Source organism: Diospyros lotus, chromosome 14 (assembly GCF_014633365.1).
Source record: "Diospyros lotus cultivar Yz01 chromosome 14, ASM1463336v1, whole genome shotgun sequence".
Lineage (NCBI taxonomy): Eukaryota > Viridiplantae > Streptophyta > Magnoliopsida > Ericales > Ebenaceae > Diospyros > Diospyros lotus.
Window position 1 is genome coordinate 3,334,879 of NC_068351.1, and position 21,665 is coordinate 3,356,543.

At 36.4% G+C, this 21,665-nt stretch overlaps 3 protein-coding genes across 5 annotated transcripts in view; all 3 read right to left on the reverse strand.

The window, feature by feature from the left end:
* Nucleotides 1–646, reverse strand: part of LOC127790267 (cell division cycle protein 48 homolog) — a 5,913-nt gene extending 5,267 nt beyond the window's left edge. Inside the window, exons 1-2 of the mRNA XM_052319647.1 lie at nt 479–646; nt 234–399 (exon numbers count right to left, since the gene is read on the reverse strand). Coding sequence (XP_052175607.1) covers nt 234–399; nt 479–507 — 195 coding nt within the window. The 5' untranslated portion in view covers nt 508–646. The remainder of the gene's footprint in view (nt 1–233; nt 400–478) is intronic.
* Nucleotides 647–3,641: 2,995 nt separating this feature from the next.
* Nucleotides 3,642–5,442, reverse strand: LOC127790534 (UDP-glycosyltransferase 86A1). Its single transcript, XM_052320085.1, has 2 exons — nt 4,861–5,442; nt 3,642–4,570 (listed from the first exon to the last, which is right to left on the reverse strand). The coding sequence occupies exons 1-2, from the start codon at nt 5,384–5,386 to the stop codon at nt 3,654–3,656; spliced, it is 1,443 nt and encodes a 480-aa protein (XP_052176045.1). The 5' UTR covers nt 5,387–5,442; the 3' UTR covers nt 3,642–3,653.
* Nucleotides 5,443–8,054: 2,612 nt separating this feature from the next.
* Nucleotides 8,055–18,360, reverse strand: LOC127790658 (TSL-kinase interacting protein 1-like). 3 transcript variants are annotated; one of them, XM_052320241.1, is made up of 14 exons: nt 18,204–18,360; nt 16,296–16,484; nt 16,100–16,182; nt 15,972–16,019; nt 15,765–15,874; nt 14,411–14,495; nt 14,040–14,316; nt 11,424–11,573; nt 11,044–11,288; nt 10,699–10,937; nt 10,248–10,626; nt 9,068–9,433; nt 8,802–8,981; nt 8,055–8,630 (listed from the first exon to the last, which is right to left on the reverse strand). In XM_052320241.1, the coding sequence occupies exons 2-14, from the start codon at nt 16,411–16,413 to the stop codon at nt 8,400–8,402; spliced, it is 2,511 nt and encodes an 836-aa protein (XP_052176201.1). In that variant the 5' UTR covers nt 16,414–16,484; nt 18,204–18,360; the 3' UTR covers nt 8,055–8,399. The 3 variants fall into 3 exon arrangements, with proteins under 3 accessions (XP_052176201.1, XP_052176202.1, XP_052176203.1); XM_052320242.1 differs by having other exon boundaries at nt 16,296–16,489; nt 18,204–18,344; XM_052320243.1 differs by lacking the exon at nt 18,204–18,360 and adding an exon at nt 17,974–18,117.
* Nucleotides 18,361–21,665: the final 3,305 nt, after the last annotated feature.

A 21,665-nucleotide genomic window follows, 5' to 3' on the forward strand; every position in this document is an offset into this window, starting at 1 on the left:
ACTATAAAACTCAGGTCGATAAGCAAGATTCTACTTTAGAAATCCAATCTTGCCTAAAACAATAGCATGTTCAAGCCCGGTCGACAGATCCTAAATCCTAAACCCCCCAATAGAACAAGAACCAAACTGTTTCCACACAATCCAGAACCCTAAAACCAAACCTAAAACACAAAATACGAACAAATCCAAACCAATCGAACAATTCAAAACAAACACACGAAAAAATTTCGAACCTTGATCAAGATGGTGTCGCCGCGGAAGAGCTGCAGCTTCTCCATAGTGTTGGGGTGGAGCGCCACCACGGAGTTGTCATCGTTCACCGCTTCGTCGACGACGAGCCGATTAGCGGCCTTCTTCCGCTCCAGAATCGCCGTACTGTAGTCCCTCTTCGTCCCCTTGCTGCAAAACCGTAACCCTAGAAAGATTAAAACACAGCAACAAAGAAGAAGAACAATACGTCTATCAAGATCTGACTTACGAGTCGGATGATTCCGGTTGGTTACTCATCTTCTTCCGCTTCGATTAGGCGAAGAACCAATCAGCCGGAGAGGAAATGGGAGTTGCCGAGAGAGAGAGCAATGAGAGATCTGAGGTTTGGGGATGAGATATTTATAGCAAGAACCGGTTTGTTTCTTGAAGGGAAAGAAAAGATTTGGCCTTTATCCCCTTTTCAGTTAATTCATCGAAATTCATTTCCGAATTGAATCAACTTTCATATAAAAAAAAAAAAAAAAAGATTTTACAAAAAATATACGAAGACAGACTAATATATAAAACTATTTTCCCGAGAAAATCGACGAGAAAAAATTTAGAACTTCTGGAATGTTCTCCACACTTCCATTCCCAGTGATCATGCTTCCATGCTCAATTTCCCACAATCCTCCAATCCCGGGTTCACACTGCCAATAGTCAAAACATCCATTTTACATCCCAAACTTCAATTTCTATTCTTCATCTTTCAAAATTGTCAATTAATTTCTTATCAGACCAATCGAAACATTTGAACAAATAAAAAGGCATTACATTTTCTAATCAATCACAACACAATTCCATAATCCTAAAAAGGATTTTGCAAGATCCTTTGATTTTGCTTGCTTACATTAAGGTGGAAGATATTCTCAAATGCTTCACACTAATGCCATGGAAGGACAAGGATCCTTCAATGGAATTGCAACCTTTACCTCATCTTTAAGCAAAGCAACTTGCCCATGCACCATCTGGGCTAGACCCTTCAAAAAAGAGGCCCAAAAGCCCTGCAAAATAATGGTCTCGATATTTATAAGAATAATAATATTTATCATCCTTTTATTTTTAAACTCGAGTGAATTTATCATGAAAATTGATTGATTTTAAGAGCTTGACTTGGGTTGGTAAAGGTGATTTCACCCCTTATATCTCAGTCAATACCTAAATGTCACAATTTATTTGGTATTATATATTATAGGCTTAATGCATACGGATCTTTTAATAATTAAAAAATATAATATTTAATTCTTAAAGTGTAAAATATTAACAATTGGTATCTAAATTATTAAGAAATATTATTTTAAGTTATTGTCATGATGGCTCATTAAAGTTAAAGTGTGCACACATGTCAATTTTTGCAAGTGAATGTTACATCAAATTAGATTTAATACATAAATATAATATTTGGTTCATTAATAATTAAAAAAATAACATTTAGTTCTTAATATAAAAAAAATCAAATTTAATTTAAAAAATACCTAAATTTCATACAAAACCTAAAAATATTCAAAAAATGATCTAAATTTCATCAAAACATCTAAAAATTTCATAAAAAAATACCTTAAAATAATAAAAGACCTAAATTTCATAAAAGGCCTAAAAAATTCAAAAAAAAAAAGACCTAAATAAAACATATAAAATGAAATTTAGGTCTTTTATGAAATATAAAATGAAATTTAGGTTTTTTTTATTATTTTTAGGTCTTTTAATAAAAAATTTAGGTCTTTTTTTTAATATTTTTAGGTTTTCTTTGTGAAATTTTTAGCTCTTTTGATGAAAGTTTGGTATTTTTTAATTAAATTTTTGGGTATTTTTTAAAAAATTTAGCTGTTCTTATTATTTTTAAATCTTTTTTTATGAAATTTGTAGATCTTTTTATAAAATTTATGATTTTTTATTAATAGTTTTTAGGTTTTTTTATGAATTTTTTAGGGTTTTTAATGAAATTCATATTTTTTTTAATATTTTTATGTCTTTTCATAAAATTTAGGTCATTTTTTGAATATTTTAAATTTTTCTATAAAGTTTAGATTTTTTTTAATTAAATTTAGTCATTTTTTTTTCATATCAGGGATCAAATGTCAAATTTTTTTAATTGTTGAGAAAACAAATGTCATATTTATGTATTAAACTTAATTTAACATGTCACACTTATGCGATATTTTTTTATTGAACATGACATCTTACGTGTAATACCCCAAGAGTTTAGAGAATGGTAAAATATATCAAGAATAAATAAAGAAAAAATAACATTAGCTGGATACCTTTTAGGCTAAATGCAACCAAAGAACTCTCAAGTTAAATGTGTTTAAACTAGGGAAACTTAAGAATATGTGACTCCTAGGAAGTTCGTGTAGACCTATCAGAGTAAATTATTTCGATCTTTGCTATCACTCGATGCCGGATGTTATAGGTGATATCAGAGCTGACTTTTGGTGAAAGCAGTTTGATGAGGGCGAGGAGTGACGTGGGGGATCAAGGGCATGTACAAGGAGTGGTTCTGGCAAGTTTCTAGGATAACAACCCTTAAATGAGAGAAGATTTGAAACCAGTTATAAGGTTGCATGACGAGTACATCATGTGCTTAAGAAGGGAGAATGTAATATCCCAAAAATCCAGAGAATGATAATATATATCGAGTATAAGTAAAAAATGAAATAATATCAATTGAATACATTTTGGATTAAATGTAGATAAAGAACTCCCAGATTAAGTGTGGTTGAGTTAAAGAAGCTCAAGGATTGGTGACTCCCAAAAAATTCTCGTAGACTTATCAGAATAAGTTATTTCGATTATTTCTATCGCTCAATACAGAATGTTACATTACATGACGTCGATAATGGATCTATTTATTCTCGATTATGATTATTGAAAAGTAAAAGTTTGATATACCCAAATTAAATGAACTGAATTGACAATTTGGTTTTCAATTTTCAATTCAGTTTTTTTTTGTTAGAATAATCGAATTAATCAAATTGACCAAATTTTAAAATGATATTATTTTGATGTTTATAAAACGACGTTATTTTTTTTGATTTTGTGTGTTTTCTATCAGTTATTTCGATTTTTTTTTGCATTTCTTCAATTTAATTGATTCGATTTATATTATTTGGATTCAATTTTTTTAGTTATCAATTAATTCAATTTTTCAGGTTAATCATTTGATTTGGTTGAGTTTTATTCCCTAATTCAATTTAATCGGTTAATAAATTTTGATCGATTCGGTAACTAAATCGATTTTTTTACACACCCTAATTACGATAAAAATTTAAAATAATAATTCTTAATAATTAAAATATCATATCTCAATATTTTATACTTTAAGAACTAAACATCATATTTTTTAAATTATTAAGGTATCACCGTATTTATTTATGTACTAAGCCTATATAATAACAACATAAAAATTATACATGATTGGATAACAAGTTGATTTTTTTATTCATCTTCTTAACGAATTGATTGAAATTTGTCTGTGATGATCCATCGACCGCCAGTGCATCTTCCAATATGGATTTCATTTTCTCAGTCTCCCTTCTCAGCTCTTCTGATGTTGTTCCATTCATTAAACAGCTGATCTTATCAGCCACTTCCTCCCTCGTCACTGCCCCTTGATCGCATAGATTAAGCCCAACCTTCCAATCATCCACCACCAGTTTCCGATTAGTGAACTGATCTGTCAACAACGGGAAACACAGCAGCGGTACAGCGCACCACATGCTTTCCAAGATGGAATTCCATCCACAGTGCGTTAAGAACCCTCCAACCGCCTGATGCGAGATCACATCAATCTGGTTGCACCAGGGCACCATCATCCCCTGATCTTTTACATGTTCTTGAAACCCAACAGGCAGGACATCAGCTTCATCCGAGCTCACGATGTCGGGGCGAAGCACCCAAACAAAGCCCACTCCACTAAGCAAGAGTCCGTGGGCTATCTCGACGATGTCGGTTTTGGTGACGTGGGCATAGCTACCGAATGAGACGTAGAGGACGGAGCCGTTGGGTCTGGCGTCGAGCCAATGGGCGCAGTTCGACTCGGGCCAAAGGCTCGTAGCCACGAGGCTTTTGGTGAAGCCGTTGGGGAAAATGGGGCCGATTGCGTACATTGGTTGGTTTTGATGGAGGGCTGAGATTGATTCCAGCTCCAGCTCTCGCACTGTGTTGCAGAGTATGATATCCGCTCTCTTCACATCGTCGAATGCCCGGTTGATGATTCGGTGCTCCACGGTGGAGACATCGACCGCTTGGAGATACGACATCAGGTCCGTTGGTTTGATTGATGGCACGCCGGGTATGTAATCAATGGTGTCCTCGCGCTTATCTGATCGATGTATCAATTTCAATGATTTAATATTAGCATAACTGACTGACTTCGCTAGCTATTACAAGGCCTTCGAGTCCAACCCATCAGCCCCATATGCAATTTGCATGTATTTTAATCAATCAAAATACATATTTATTTCATCTAACGTACGTAAATGTTAGTGTGCATCACTATATGTATAAAGAAAGCCTTTATATTATACTAAAATGCCTTTATAAGATTACTTGGTAAGATGGTGGACAGTAAACGGAAAGAGAGAGAAAGAGGGAGAAAAATAAGGAGGGTACCGGAGCAACCAAAATGTCCATTTTCCCTCAAAAGGTGCAAATGATAATACAGGTTCAAGACGAGAGCCGGTTCCGTCCAGAACGACACATTAACCAGGCCATACTTCTCGGCGATCATCGACGGCCAGACGTAGAACGTGTCGGCGATCAGGCATGTCACCGGAGGCTCCGACTTCCGAACGATCCCTCCCACCAGTTCGTCCACGTGGGCCGAGAAAACGTGCAGGAGGCTCTCCATGAACTGCCCGTGGTTCAGCGACCGGTCGAACCCCACCGGCAGGCCGTCGGAGACGGTGGCGTAGCGGATGTCTAGGCCGGACTCGCGTGCCCCGGCGAAGATGTCGCCGCCGGCGTTGGAAGGGAGGGACTTGGAGATGTAGTAGTGGTGAACGGAATGGGTGTTGACGAAGGTGACGGCAAAGCCCTTCGCGGCGAGCTTGACGGCGAGGTGGACGGCGGGGATGACGTGGCCTTGCAGAGGGTATGGTACCATTATTGCATGAAGCTTTTGCTGGTCTCCGGCCATTCTTTTGGAAACTCAGAGAGAGATGGCAAAGGAGGGTTGGCTTCCATTAACGCCATCTTGATGTTCCTCTTATACTCAACCACATAATAGTGCGAAATTGGTGTACATATATAATTATTAACATAATACAGTCAGAAAATTTGTTAATTTGTTCACAAAAAATAGCACTAATGTATATAGTGTGACATAATATAAAGAAAATATCTAGATTTGGATTAGAATGAACCAGGCCTAGACCTATATATAGACAAATTGAAGAGTCTATATATTGTCTCATGCTCCATAAATTATGCCAATTTAGGGGTCTATAAATTTAAAAATAAATTTACTATTTTGCCCCTTATCAAAATGACCATTTTGCCCCCATATAAATCTCTCCTCATCCCTCAAAAAATATGTAGAATGTAGTAATCTCTCTGGCAAACTCTCTCTCATTTTTTCTTTCACTCTCTCAAGAACAACTCTCTAAATCATTGATTTTTTGAAATCCAGTCATTTAATCTTAAATCCGACCGTATTTCTACCATGAAAGTGACATCAATCTACGAGAAAGTAAGTTTTTTAGTTTTATTAGTAATTATTTTTAATATAGATGCATAATATATACGTATATACACATGGTTTGAGTTATGCCGAAAGTTTAATCTTAGATCTATAGAAATTTGGCTGTTGGATCTTGTTGGTTTTTTGGTATGTTGGTCGATAGGGATAAAGGTATCGGGTGATTGGCTCTGGTCGCCGAAAACTACTAGCCACGATGGCTGGCAGTGAGGTTTGCCAGTAAGATCTCCTTTTTGAGCTATTTATATTTTTGTTATGTTTTCTATAAATATATATATATATTGTATATATTATATTATGAGATGTTAATGTTTTCTGTGTGCCTTACGTATACAAGTTTTGTGATATAGAATTTGATTTTATAGTTTGAAATCAAGACCCAACAAACATATTTAATTGGGTTTAATTATTTCTATTTTATTTGATAATTTAAATTTATAAACTCAATTATGATTAACTAAAATTTTAGTGAATTAGAAGCTTTGGTAATGGGTAATTAGGATTTTATGCATTTATTGATTTGACAAAAGAAAAAAAAAATTATTCACCCACGGTAGGTAGGTTATTGAGAGTAAATTCTGTGTTAAGATCACTGGTGAAAAAAAATTATACCCATTACAGTTGCACCTGCAGAAAGAAATTTTTTTAAGTTGAAGTTGATTAAGATTTATCTGTGCTCAACTATGTCACAAGACAACTATGTCACAAGACAAATTGAATGGATTGGCTATGTTGTTTATTGAAAAAAAAAATGCTGGAATAATTTGATTATGTAAATTTGATTGATATTTTTGCCTATAAAACTGTAAGTAGAGTAGTTTTTAATTGATTAGTTAGAAAAAAAAATATTTTATTCTGATATGGTATGAATATTTTTTTTATATTTTATTATGAAAAATAAAATTTGAACATGTATATTATGATTCAGGGGTTCATTTTTACATTTCGACTCAAGACTCTAAAATCTCAATTAGAATGAACATAGCTAGGGTAAGTGACTAATATATACTTTAAAGAATTAAAATTAAAAAAAATGCTTGTGCTTTGAGTACACTAAATACTATTTCCCACTTTGGCTTGAGGACACATTAGCTGAGATTCTCGTAAATCTTATAGGTCACTGAAGCTGATAAACACTGCAAAAAGATAATGGAAATTTAAATACTAAACTATATATTTTTCCCAGAATTTTCACACCAAAGTTATATGATTTATTATTGACAATATATAGTTTTAGGAATATATATATACTTTATAGAGTTTACAAAATAGTAACGATGCCGTGATGCATAACTTAATCGCTTATCTCATTTAAATTTATAAAATATACGATGCAAAAATATTAAAATAAAAATTTAATAATCAATTTGGTCAAAATAACTTGATGCTATAAATATAAGAAAAATACTTAAGAGCCTGACAATCTTACCGATAGGCTTATAGAAAAAGGGCAAAAAGATGAAATTGCCCCTTTCTCTCATCTCCCTGCTCTACTCTCTCCTCTCACCTCCCATGGCCACCATCTTACCGCCGCACCTTGTTGCCATGTCGTCATTGCTTCACTGCCCTCGCCTCGCCGACCGTCGCTGTAACTTGAAGATGCAACGACAGTTAACGAGGCAAGGGCAGCGAAGCTTCAGCGGCATAATAGCGAGGCAAGACGAGGTCAGCGGCAAGACAACAACCATGGGAGGGAAAAAGAGAGAGAATGATAGTAACCCACTTTACAAATTTATAAAGTGAATAAGGGCAATTTCATCTTTTTACTCTATTCTATAAGTCTCTATGTCACCCTCTTTGGCTGCTTAAAAGAAGCCTAAATATAATCTCAAACTCCAATGTCAATAATTATCTACCAAGTCATGTCATGAACAGTCATTGTATATAAATAGCCAAACACCATCAATCCGTTATCCATCAATAGACAAAGGAAAGGAAAATGCTATCTGTACCATCCTGAACATGCATGAATAGACAAATGCCGTCCTGAACATGGATGTCACTGTCTCGTGCATGCAGCTTGGAATGCCATTTCCTTCAACCTGAATCAAGCAAAAGGACTTCACAAGAGAAAAGAACAGTACAGAAATAAAAATCAAACTTAAAATTGAAAACTCTGTCAAACGACCACTGAAGTTTTTCATAACGGTTTTATTTTTTATTTTTTTTCCCCTTTGTTTTCATTTACTTTCTATGTCTAGCCAAAAAAAAAAAAACAATATGTAACGAACATATTAACACTCGGATAAAGATCTATAAACAAGGCTATCCATATCCATCTTTTGTAGAGAAGAAAGTGCCGTCATGTCTGATGGGCCAAAATCCCAGAATTTTCTTGGCTTCCAAACGCCCCTTTCACATGCGCCAATCGCCTAAACTGGGAGACAGTTACAAGAAAGCTCATGCTCCAAAAACATCTTCTCTTAGATCAACAATGGCATTATTATATATATTAAACACCATTGCCTACTTTCAAATCTGAAGAGGGGACAGTTTCTCCAGCTTCAAGTGTTGACGACGCCACTTCTTTCTTGTCCACTCCAGCAGATGAACAATTCTGAAAACAGTCCAGGCTGCTAGCCAGCAGGCGGTTCAAGCTGCTGAGACTATCGCTCGACAATAGATTTTCTGCGTGATACCCAGAGGAGCGTAAATCCAAGTCTAACGGGCCTAAAGAGTCGAACTGCAACATGGAAAATAGGGAATGTACGTCACCCACTAAGCATGCTGCAATAAAATGTAAATAATGGAAGTTCTACCTAAGTTTCATTAACTCTATGATTTGACAATGATAACCTAGGAGTGCGTCGCAAAGAGGTAAATCAACTATCAGATGTCCAATAGGGAGACATACCCAATCTATATCTGCCAGCCCGTAGAGATCCTTCTCTGAATTTTCCTGGTTGGGTAAATCGGCTGGGCATTCATCCATCAGTTCTTCATTGGCAGAATTGACATCATCAGCTGGATTATCATCCGTGGGCTCGTCATTACAGGTATTTTCACTCACAGGCCCCTCTAATTCAGGCAGCTCCTGGAGAAATGTTGAGAAGATAGTTTCAGTTTGCAAGTAATTAAAATTGTCACTTCTACCAAGCAATAAGATTGAACTCTGTTGACCTGCTTGCAGGCTTCTGAAGAAGCAATGATGGATGATCCCGAGACCCCTTGGACAAAAGAGTTCTTCTGGAATGAGAAGGCATCGCATGTTTCTTCAGCATCCCAGATGGAAGATTGAAGGGATGGCTGAAAGCTAGTTTCAATTTGATCTCTACATACATGAGCAGTAACCGCAGCACCGAACAAATCACAGCTAAAAGGGTTTTGCAGAAGACATGGAGAACTACCATTTATAGGCGGATCAACATGGTCAGTAACCATATCATGAGACACCTGGGAAAGTAAATCCCCTACACCAACATTGGTAAGACTATCGGTCCATTCTCCAACTGGAAATGAAATCTGATTTCTTAACCCTTGGTTATCCTGATAGACAATGCAAAATAATGAAAAATGAGGAAATCCGACCTCCATGACTGAGTTATTCACTGGGTGTAGATATGTTCAGTTTATAAGTTGCACACATTATAGATATCAACCAAATCCAGTGTATGATTCCATGTAAAATACTTGCCAATAGCATTAGCATATTTTTTCAAATATCACATGAACTACCATCTCAGTCGAGATACATCTCTATAAAATAGAGGAAAGGAATAGGTGAACAGTTCATATGCAGTATAAAGAAAGCATTTATGTATTCCTGGTTACTCTCATCAACTCGATATCAGAGGACTAAGTTTCTCGTGGATTAACATAAATGCAGACAAAGACACTAAGAATAATTGGCAAAAATCAACCAGAATCTTGCATGAAGTAGACTGCCCAGATCAGCAAAAGTACGTAGACACTTCAAAATTTTAGTAAATAAATGACAAAATCAATTCATATTTAAAGTGCAGAGGGAAAAGAATAGAATAATTAATTAGAAAAAAGGCTACTAAGAATATATTTGTTAAAGAAAGATAAGTAGCAAGGTTTGATGAGAGTATCCGCATGTAGATACATGAACCAAGCTTAAGAAGACCAACAGAAGCATAGTCAAAATACAACTTAGCACACCCTTGAGATGATATGCCGAATTTTCCAAGTCATTAACAGCTAGTCAACAATGCAGGATACATTTGCAAAATAATAATGAGGCCATTTAAATCATATTAGTTTTTGGAGTATGTCTGTCAGTGATGCACAAGCAAGATGAATGCCCATAGAAAAGATAGTAGATGAGAAGAGCATGTACCATATCATCCCCTTCTATCAAGTTAGCTATAGTGCTAGTCCCCTTTCTGGCTAATAGTACAGTAGTTGCCCCATCAGAAGACTCCAGATCATTATTGCTGATATCAACACCAGTGCACTTAATGATCTCACAGTGCATCTCTGGGGAACAGAGTACTAGAGGAGGGCTCTTTGCCCCACAGATCTGTGGATCTTCATCATAGTGATTCATAAGGTTATCAGAGTGGCAATCTGTGGGTTGCATAGGTATGAGCGCTGAATGCCAAATCTGATGCACTTTAGTATTGATTTTCATATTACTGTCACAAACCATGCCAGATGATGCCAAAGGAGGTTGAGATGTTTCTGGCACCAGATCAATATCGGAAAACCAACCATACCTTTAAGAAGAAATAACCAGTCATGACGTGAACCACCAAACTAAGAAGAGAGAGAGAGAGAGAGAGAGAGACCTCAAGCGTAAAACTGGAAGGCTTCCAGTAAGTGCATGCACATCTGCGGCACTAAGAAGACATTCCCGAGTCCATCTCAAACAACCCACCAGATTTTCCCGTTGAACACCGTAAGGGAAAAGCATCAATTCTCCAGATGCTGCATTTGAATTTCCCCATTTGCGATTGAGATGTTCTATAACTGATGATATCTTCTTCCGAGTACTTAATGTGAGCTCCAGATGGGGATTACGATCATCCTGTGAAAATTTGGTGGCCCAGAAAATTGTTAAATCTTTTTGACCATGACTCGTGCTAAAACTTTATGTCCACAATAAACTTAACATTATTCCTTTCAAAGCTCACCATTTCCAAGGCTCTTCGGGTGCCTTCATCAATTGGGAACAACTGGAGCTTGAGTTTACTAGAAGTTTGCATATTATTCACAATCAAAGAATTGGGCGAAGGACCTGGCAGAGGAAGAATGTCCTGAACAGGATTGGGAATGTCCTCCTGAACAGAATTGGGAATGTCCTTATGAACAGGATTGGGAATGTCCTTATGAACAGGATTGGGAATGTCCTTCTGAACAGGATTGGCGCTCTTTTTCCCTAGAAAGTAGATATGGAAAAATCAAACAGTGTTCACTAATCACACATATTGGTCCTGCCATAAGATCATTTTCCAAATGTGCCATAGGCAGAAACTGATCAAAATGTCATCAAGCGCATTTCTAATGTACTCACCCAGTGTCAACTGGAAATGCTCAACATCTGTAGTAGTTGTCTGCTCCAAGTGCTCAGCAGCATCCGCAACCAATGAAACTCCAGCAATTGCAGCCTTCTCCCACCTCTTAAATTCAAATGTTGAGATGGTAGCTGCTGGATATCCAGCAACTTTATATAGAGAAAAATCAGAGAAAACGAACATTATAGAAATGGTAAATTTTCAGTAATAGAACAAGGGATGTATCTTATAGCAGACAAATAAAGAATGACAAAACCACAGAAAGTCTGTTAAATTTGAACACAGAAAAAGCTCTCTTCAGTTGTCCTCCCTGAGATTGAGAACAAAATTCTACACATCCCTCTCAAAACCCTTTCTAAGGTTAACCCCCCCAACCATGAAAACATCTAGAAATTATCTAGAAAAATGCTTAGTGATATAGAGAACTGGATTCTTGTAGATGGAGACATAACAAGTTGTCTAAAGCATGCATAACGGTTTATAATACAAGTGAATCTAAACATTGAAGTTTTCTATATCTAAAGTGAGTAAATGCAAGGCCGAAATCATATGTGTACTCCATCATACAAGTGCAACAAACAGAAGGATCAGGATCCTATAGTCCAAGGATCTAACAAGTTTCAGCTTTACCCTGTACAGCAAAAAGAATGTTAAATTCAAAAATCAACTTTGGATGGCCATCAGTAGAATCGATTGCTTAATAATATACAAGAATTAGGTATTCTTATATTCCAAATGTATCTATCTTAGAATTTTTTTAAACTAGAATTATTTTTTTAATGTATGACATTATTATTGGAATAAAGTATTTTACCAAACATGCATTGGGTGTTAGCCGAGCCTGGCCAAGAGAGACCCGCCATTTGGACTGGCGAGTCTAAGCCAGAGAAAGACCAGCCAGCAAGACCAGCCAGCAGGGGTCTTTCTCTGGCTTGGACCCACCAATCCAACTGGCGGATCTATGCCAACACAGAAAAATTCAGCAAGTGCACTGGGGCAGTCCAAGTACCTGGGCTGCAATGACTTCAGCTTGGTGGATGCACCATCTCCCAACATTCAGACAATGATGGGTATGGAGTTAAAGAAGCAGTTTGATTCACATCCCAAAGTTGAGCACCTGGCGTGCCAATATCCTCCCAAGGCCATCCTTGGTGAAGGTTCTTGAGATGAAGAAGAATCAAGCTTGAAGTGGTTCAACCTGGCCAGTGATTTTCGGTGATAGTTTGGTGTTTTTCTTGTTTGTTGATCCAATGTAAGAGTGGAAACAGTGCAAGTCAAATCTGGAATAGTTTGGTATCTAATAATTAATGCATTTCTTTTTGGTATTGGGAACCTCTAATTAATCACAACCCTCTGATTTCAAAATTTACAAGTGGGTGAAGAAAAGAGGGCGGAGTTCTGCAACTCAGGTGGCGGCACATCAATGTCCGGCATCACCTTCTCTGTTGTAATGCTGGGCAATTGTGGAAGATCACCAGCAGTCGTGTTGATCAACAAAGGCTGAGAACCGCAACGATGTAAGGTTTTTGGCAAACACAGTAAAGATGAGGTGAGATTGGAGTGACACTGCCCAAACACTTGCTGAGTTTTTATAAGGTGTTGGCATAGACCCTGCCAGTTGAGCTGGCAGGTCTAGGCGAGAGGAAGACCAGATAGTCCAACTTTGGTATCTAATAATTAATGCATTTCTTTTTGGTATTGGGAACCTCTAATTAATCACAACCCTCTGATTTCAAAATTTACAAGTGGGTGAAGAAAAGAGGGCGGAGTTCTGCAACTCAGGTGGCGGCACATCAATGTCCAGCATCACCTTCTCTGTTTTAATGCTGGGCAATTGTGGAAGATCACCAGCAGTCGTGTTGATCAACAAAGGCTGAGAACTGCAACGATGTAAGGTTTTTGGCAAACACAGTAAAGATGAGGTGAGATTGGAGTGACACTGCCCAAACACTTGCTGAGTTTTTCTAAGGTGTTGGCATAGACCCTGCCAGTTGAGCTGGCAGGTCTAGGCGAGAGGAAGACCAGATAGTCCAACTTTGGTATCTAATAATTAATGCATTTCTTTTTGGTATTGGGAACCTCTAATTAATCACAACCCTCTGATTTCAAAATTTACAAGTGGGTGAAGAAAAGAGGGTGGAGTTCTGCAACTCAGGTGGCGGCACATCAATGTCCAGCATCACCTTCTCTGTTGTAATGCTGGGCAATTGTGGAAGATCACCAGCAGTCGTGTTGATCAACAAAGGCTGAGAACTGCAACGATGTAAGGTTTTTGGCAAACACAGTAAAGATGAGGTGAGATTGGAGTGACACTGCCCAAACACTTGCTGAGTTTTTCTAAGGTGTTGGCATAGACCCTGCCAATTGAGCTAGCAGGTCTAGGCGAGAGGAAGACCAGATAGTCCAACTGGTGGGTCTCTCTCGGCCAGGCTTGACTAACACCCAATGCTAGTTTGGTAAAATACTTTAATCTGATGCTAATGTCATAAATTAAAAAATTAATAATGCTAATTTAAAAATATATATATATCTTTTTTATCTTTTGGGGATGGGAGGGAGAGAAATTGCTATAAAAATTAACCATATTGGAATTATGCTGAGCACTTAAAAACCACCTGATTTTTGCCGCTTCTTCACTGTTTTCTGAGGGCAGGAATCTCGCTTGCAGTTGCTACGACTAATTCCAACATTCACATTTCGTCTCATTGTAGGTCTTCTTCCACGTCCTAATTTCTGAACAGATTGATTATTAAGGACAGCATTTGTACAATTGTCATGTCCAGATCCTCTTCCCTGATTTGAGATGGTTGTTGGCACTATTTGAGAACAGTTTTTCCCCTGGGAAGGCCGTTTCCTCTTGCCCTTTTTCCGGTCTTTTAATAGTTGGTGCTCCTTCATGCAAGATAATGAATTAGTTCAATACTCACAGAAGACAAACGGTTTCACATATGGAAAACAATTCAATGAATTGGCAATCTAAACTAACCAAGGTTTCTATAAATATCTTGAACCTTCGGGGCTTTAGGTGAAGTTTTGAGGCTTTACAGCTATACTTTTCAAGTAAAGACCACCTGCAACAGAAGTCAAATAAGGAAAAGGGCACTGAATTATGCAAGACATACTATCCCATAAATAAACAACTTATAATTAGCATAATTATCCAAAACAGTCAATCGTTAGTATTGCTAACAGAGATAAATTATGCAGAACCATAAAACGTCCGCACAGGTGATGTAGCAGGAAACTACAACTTAGTGTGCTTAAAATGTCAATGCAATAAATGTTGCTTAGGGGAAAATCCATAATACATAATTAGTTGTAGCTAATTGGACTCTTTTGCAAACATTCAATTATCCAAAGACCTATAATGTTGCCTTGAACACATCGTTCCAAAAGTAAATAGTCTTCAATGACCATCACCACTGAAAATGAAATTCCAAATTCCAATGGCAAGGAAATATAGGCCGGTTGGTCATCAACCATCTAGCTCAAAAGGAAATTAAACAAAAGAAGGAAAAGATAATCTATGGTATGCCTAGATATAGAGTAACTTACTGCGACTAATATAAGAGATACCTTAAGGATAAGAAATTTGACTACATGGGCAAAGTTTGCAGTCTATTTTAATGTTGGATTAAGTACAAGAATATCAACTGATATTGGTGGCAAATCGGCTCTGGAACTTCAAGAAACCATACTAAACTAAAACATAACTTCAACCAAGACTAAGAGTCCATGAGTGCAATCCTTATTAAAGCAGGTAAATAATGATCCAAGCTGCATAAAAATGATCCCCATAAAAAGATTTTGGAGACACACAGAGTAATGTAAACTTGATCAAGTATCAGAAATCAGAACCTAGTAAAATATGAGCCCAGTAGCATTTCCAAAGCCATTAATTCTGACTATGAAAACGTACATCCCATGCTCAAATGCCATTAATTCATGCTGAAATTAAACCATGATCCAAACACACTATGAAAATGTACATCACATGCTCATTCCTGACACAAAATCCTCCAACAGCGTTAGTATAATTACTTGCCTAACTTAAGCCATAAGCAATAAACCTACAAATGACTTCTGACTTTGTGAGAGAATCCAACTACATGGCTAAAGTGGAAGTAAAGCCCTTGATTTGATTGGGAAATATGCTTACTTTCAACAAACAGACCACCTGTCTGAATTAATTCATTTTTCTATAAACGCTATCTCAGCTACAATATAATGAAAAAGGATGTAGGGAACATACATAGTTGCTAAGTGGAGAGAAAAGTTGAAAATTTTATATCTATGCATCAAAAGAGTAGACATGAAATAGAAGATATGGTTAGAAGTACCATCTAAGCATAGCAGAATTAGTGTCTTTAGAGTTTTTGGTATCGAGACAAAGCCCTGGACCCAGCAACTTGTTCATTCGCCTCAGAAGACGATAGTAATAATGTCTGACCTGCAGAAACACAGAAATACAAATAGAGAAATTGTGATAGCAAAACACTATAGACTAAGGATACGCCAAAACAAGCATACAGAACTCAAAGGTTCACCTGTTCTTTGCTTTTACTTTGGACACAACAAGTGATCTTCTCAAAATTCTGATAAGAGACAACATACAATCATAGGTTACAATCTAAGAAACATGCAAAATCCAATAAAAATGTCAGAAAAGGCATGCCTTTCCAACTTGCTGTAGTGCAGTGAAGAAGCTTTCCTCCTCTTGATGCGTCCAAGCTGCCCATTGTCGTGTTTCCTTTCTTTCTGCATAGAACCATTAGACATACAATTTGATACCCCCAGAAAAATTCCCTGAAGCAAAGCACCTTGCAGAGGAAAACTAATAGAAAGTAAAAATTGATAAGCATAAAATATACCTGGCAGCGCTACATCATGGTTTTCTGGGGTTGTAGTTCTACAACAATCAACATCCTTCATTTGAACATCACTGAGATCAAGGCATGCCTTGCCAGTTAAGGAGACCTGTGGCTCCATTTGCACGAAGATATCAGAAAAGTACTAAGTCTTCATGCCTGATCAGCTACAAGTCCCAGAGAAAAGTTTCCCTGTGCTTCAAATAAGTGCAAATTACAAATCAATGTCTGATGATAACAAGAAAAGGTGGGTTTGGATCTGAAAGTACACAAGAGATTATCTTATTTGAGATACAAACACCTTTGATATCATACTGAACCATGTCCTACAGCCACCACCCGAAAAGGCAAGATACATGCATGTGTAACATATATTCATGTATATGGCAAATATGCCAGAATGGCAGTGGACATGGATGCTTTAAGAAGGATAAAATCTCAGGCAGCCTTGGGTAAATCACCTCAATCAATGAGAGAGAGAGAGAGGTCATTTGCTTCCAGTAACTTTGCTAAAATGAAGGAAATTTTGATTTGAAGATAATCACAAACAATGAGAAATAAAAGTTCAAAATTCTATTGTCCTCTTTTCCTTTGCTCCCCTGGCAATAAAAAATAATTGCAGGCACCAAGATAACATTCGGTCCTATGGGCGCCACTCATGTTATGAAAAAGCATAAATACAGGTGAAATGCAAGCTGAATGCAGTAAGACCCATAGTGCCTATCTTGCTGATATGAGTGTAATGCTGCTCTGAGGAATCAACATACTAATGAAGTGGGCATATCTGCATAGGCCCCTGGGTAATCTGTTCCTAAACATTTTGAGTTAGATGATGGTGATGATTTTTGAAGAATTCCCTCCTTTTCGTGCAGGGGAGTAGTCTGATCTCAGCTGTTTAGGCATAATCTCCAGGTTGATGAGTTAACTGACTCAATGTGTGCACCTTTTTTTGGATTACTTGATGACCATTTTTTCTATCAACAGATGGACAGAATTTTTAGTTATAGCACCAATCAAGGAGGGAAGTTTTAAAGTACATTCTTTCTACAAAGATCTTGGTGAGGGAAAAGATGTGACATATCTTTGGAAGGCTATCCAGATAGAAAGAATGCCTTCCAGAGCGTCATTCTTTCCTTGGATAGCAGCACATGGCTGTATTCTCACCATAGACAATGTGAAAAAAGGAAGGCATGTTATAGCAGACTAGTGAACACTTCTCAAACAAGGAAGGCAGGGAGGCAGTGAACTACTTGTTAGTGCATTGCCCGATTGCTGCACAATTTGTGGGATTTACTTTTACTTAGTTTGGTGTTACATGGATGATGCCAATGACAGCTACGAGTCTTACCAAAAAGAAGACATACTAGTATCTTGAAAATACTAACAAGAAGAAGCGAAAGACAAACTGTCTATGTACTAAATTAAATACATAAGCTCATACAAATGCACACAACAGATACATGTAATCAGACAGGTTGAATGCGCGCACCAATTCTATCCATGCCCAATACTCGCGGACCAAAATTCAGCAAAATAAATGCATTCAAACATTAGATGACAGACTGTATACAAAGGGGAAGAATTCAGACATTCACTTCCAAGCAACCCACGTAGACAAGCATTTAAAGAGAAATCAAATAACATTTCATATGAACAACATATCCAAAAGCACGCCAATTGCCTAATTGTGCAATCTTGATCAAGCTGCTGCGAAGTAATAGTTCAGTAAAGAACCCCTTTCATTGTGCAGGGCCAGTTCAGCACAGAAAACCCTATGATCTAATTTCCTACTTTCTGTTCAAAAATGTCCGCATGCACACACATATATATGGCGCAAATACACATATATACATCAAAGCGAATGAAGAAAAGGACAAGAAGAGACAGACAGAGGGGGGTAGGATTGCTTACGAGGCAACAGTGAAGTTGAAGAAGAGATGAGCGACGGACACAGACCGAGAAAGCGGTGCGGTGCCAATTCTGTTCAAAACCACACCCACAGTTTTTAAGGCTTTTTATGTCACAAGTGACTCACGGCCCCTTGGCCTTGTATGGCATTGTCGTAAACCGCTTTATTGGCCCTTATTTGATACATATAATTTGTAGAGAAAAATACCTTTGTGTAGCCCCTAAGAGTACCTATATACGTCTCATAAATTTATCCTCAATATTAGTTGAATGTCCATTATGCCCTTCAAAAACCCTAAACCTATCTACAATGCATCAATGGTAAAGGCAACCTAAAAGTAGGGCCGACTAAGGCATAGGGCCCTAAGCAGGGCACTAAGGCCCATGCTTAGGGCCCCATAAAAAATGAAAATATAATAGGAGAGGCAAACAACAAGAGATGTCTGAGAAGATGCCAAAATAGGTGTCAGAGATAGAGAAAAAAGACATCGAACTGAAGATGTTAAAGAGAGAGAAAGACACTACAGACAAGGGAGGAGACCAACCACTATCAGGAGAAGTCGATGTCAACAAAAAGAGACATCAATGAAAACCGGGAGAAGACCAATAGATGTTGACCGTCGGAAACCAAAAAACGCAATTATCGGTCACAACAGATGGTCACATGGTCCAATCGACGTCTTTAAAAACAATAGAGAAAGTGATGATATCATCGAAGACCAAGACTGATGGTATCGTCAAAAACCAAGAATGGTGGTGTCTTTAAAGATAGTCATCAGTCACGATAGATGGCAGACATAGTCTCGTCTCTGGTTAGGCAGTCACATGAGACGATATGAGAGAGAGAGAGGGGCATTTAGGGAGGGCTTACCAACTCTTAACCTGACCTTGCCTAAAGGCATGGTATCAAAAATCAAAGGCCAAGCATGGTAAGTTGAAGCTAAAACAGAGATCAAGGTATGATAAAAAAAAAAAAAGATTTGATGGTAAGATTAAAAAAGAAACAAAATTAAAGGTGATTAGTTAATATTTAGCAAAGAATACAAGAGAAAAATGTAAAGGCACCAAAACACGAAAAATGTTGTTACTTTCATATTCTCTCTCTAATCCAAGTTTATATTTTCCATTTTTTTCTCTCTTATCTCTTTTATTTTTTTCAAGCTCAATCATCGACCCTGCTTGCCGTCGCCATCACCTTCGCAAGCAGTCGTCAACCACCTCTTACACTGCGACTAGCAACTCGAGTGTTCAACACTTTAACGGCAACAACCTTTCATTCATTTTTTTCGCTATTTGTTCTGTCTCTTTTTGCCTATCTCTCACAATATTTCTCTCTCTCCCTCACCAATTCTGTTTTCCCTCCATCTTTCACTGTATCTCAAGAACACCTCTATCTCTCTCTTTCATTATCCATGATATATACATATATACATGCGGTTGGGTTTGGTCGAAAGTTTAAGCTTAGATTTATAAAGATTCGATCGTTGGATTTTATTGATTTTTAGGTATGTTGGTCGACGGGGATAAAGGTTTTGCATGGTTGCTTCTTCTAATCATCGGAAAACACCAGCCACAGTGCCCGATGGAGATTGCCAGTGCGTTTTTCAATTATGACAAAAAATTAAAAATTAGATAAATTAAAATTTAATCGTTAAATCTGACTCATTTTTGTGTATGTTAATCCCATTAGCTTGACGTTTCTAATGGTAAGTTTTGATCATGGGAATCTTCACTTAACAATGGTCACCGACGACTACTGATGGTGATAATTGTGGTCAATTTAGGTTATTTTTATTTTTTTTCTTTTTGGTACTTAATTAACAATCTAGTCATTATTTGTCTACTTTCACTTTTTGGGTATCTAAATATTTCAAACAAAAAGTTAAATGGAAAAATATTGAAGATCAAGATGTGATCAAATCTATATTAATATACATTTGCTTGAAACTTGAGGGTCATCTTTTCTCGTGCATTATCAAATTTATTGAATAAAATATCATTAAAAATTATTTTTAAAATTCTAAACAGAATATGTTTTTTGTTTTCTAAAAATAGACTATCAAAATAAGAAATAAAAAAATTAAAATTTAAAACTAAAAATTAAAATTGAAAGAGAACGGGTTCTAAGAAAAATGTATTAATTTTTGTTATGGTAGATGAAGGGGGAAGCTAAAAATCATATGGGAGCTTTCCAAGATGCGAAAAATATTTTGATTTGTTATAGGTGTCTTTTCGTAAATTTGAGAAAGTAAAGGGTAACTTGTGTAAATATATAAAACCTCAAAGGTCACGATTTTGGACATTAAAGTTTCAAATTTGTTAATTTACGTTGGTATCCACAAGATTTTATCACTTTACATAATTGGGTTACTTTCTACAAATTATAAAAATTAGACATATAAAAAAAAACACAAGATTGAAGTAAAGACCAATTTCTTTTGTATATTATTTTTGTTTTGCATCACAAGGGTTACTTCACCAACCTTTGATTATTGATTTCAATTTTAGTTGCCCAAATATTCAAGGTTAGGTTCAATCTTTTAAATTTTAGTAACACTTTTATTGTTCCATTTGATTATTCTTTTTAGACTCGAAAAAGATATATATAAAGAGAAAAATAGTTAAGATATTAGAGAATATGAAAATTTGTAGATCAAGTCCACAAATTGTTATACTTTATAGCTCACTAAAAATCCAAATAATTTATATTTGTTTTTCTTGCTAAGAAACAAATTAATTTTTACAGGTTATCTCAATTTTGATTTGAAGGGTTCACAAATAACCCAAAATGTGAGAACCATATATAACTTGCTCTCATCAGATTTCAATGGTGTTGTTCTGTTGGTACAGTGGTTATGCCTCTAGAGGTGAATTTGTACCCAAGTAAGAAAGCACACAAGGGTATAAAGAAAGATTATAAAACCATTTCAAAGAAGAGATTGAAGCTAAGATCTGACTTCCCTGAGCACTTGTACCTTCCTTTAGGCAAGTTTGTTCAAGTATTAAGCCCAATAAATGCCTTAATTCCTGATTGTGCTCAGAGAGATTTGAAAACAAATGCATTATTATTTTGGTTATCTTCTTCATTAATATTTACCTATTGTATATGAAAATTTTAAATTTCAAACACTCTTAACCCATCCAACATTCCTATAATATAACATTTAATACATTTTAAGTGAGACGTAATAGTACTCCAATTTAAATTTTCGTTCCAAGCTAGTAATTGATGCCCCAATTAGGCAATTGATGCCATCCCTCCTCAACAAGTGACTTATGGTTGTCTTAAGTTTATTCTATGCCTTAGGTTAAAAATTTCTAAATTCAAAACTCATGGAATAAAAATCAATCACCAAAATCCAAATTACATCACTCGATCAATCTTTAGGTTGTTGATACTGAATTTAAAGTTTAAAATTTAAGATTTAAAATTTTTAACTTGATCTTATACATGACATTGATATT

Excerpts from the sequence above, each read along its gene's own strand:
- LOC127790534 (XM_052320085.1), bottom strand. The coding sequence starts at position 5,386 with ATGGCCGGAGACCAGCAAAAGCTTCATGCAATAATGGTACCATACCCT. Across the intron at positions 4,571-4,860 it reads TGGACATTTTGGTTGCTCCG|ATAAGCGCGAGGACACCATT; the intron begins GTACCCTCCTTA and ends TACATCGATCAG.
- LOC127790658 (XM_052320241.1), bottom strand. The coding sequence starts at position 16,413 with ATGGAGCCACAGGTCTCCTTAACTGGCAAGGCATGCCTTGATCTCAGT. Across the intron at positions 9,434-10,247 it reads TGATAGAAGGGGATGATATG|GATAACCAAGGGTTAAGAAA; the intron begins GTACATGCTCTT and ends ATTGTCTATCAG. Across the intron at positions 8,982-9,067 it reads CTTCAGAAGCCTGCAAGCAG|GAGCTGCCTGAATTAGAGGG; the intron begins GTCAACAGAGTT and ends ACATTTCTCCAG.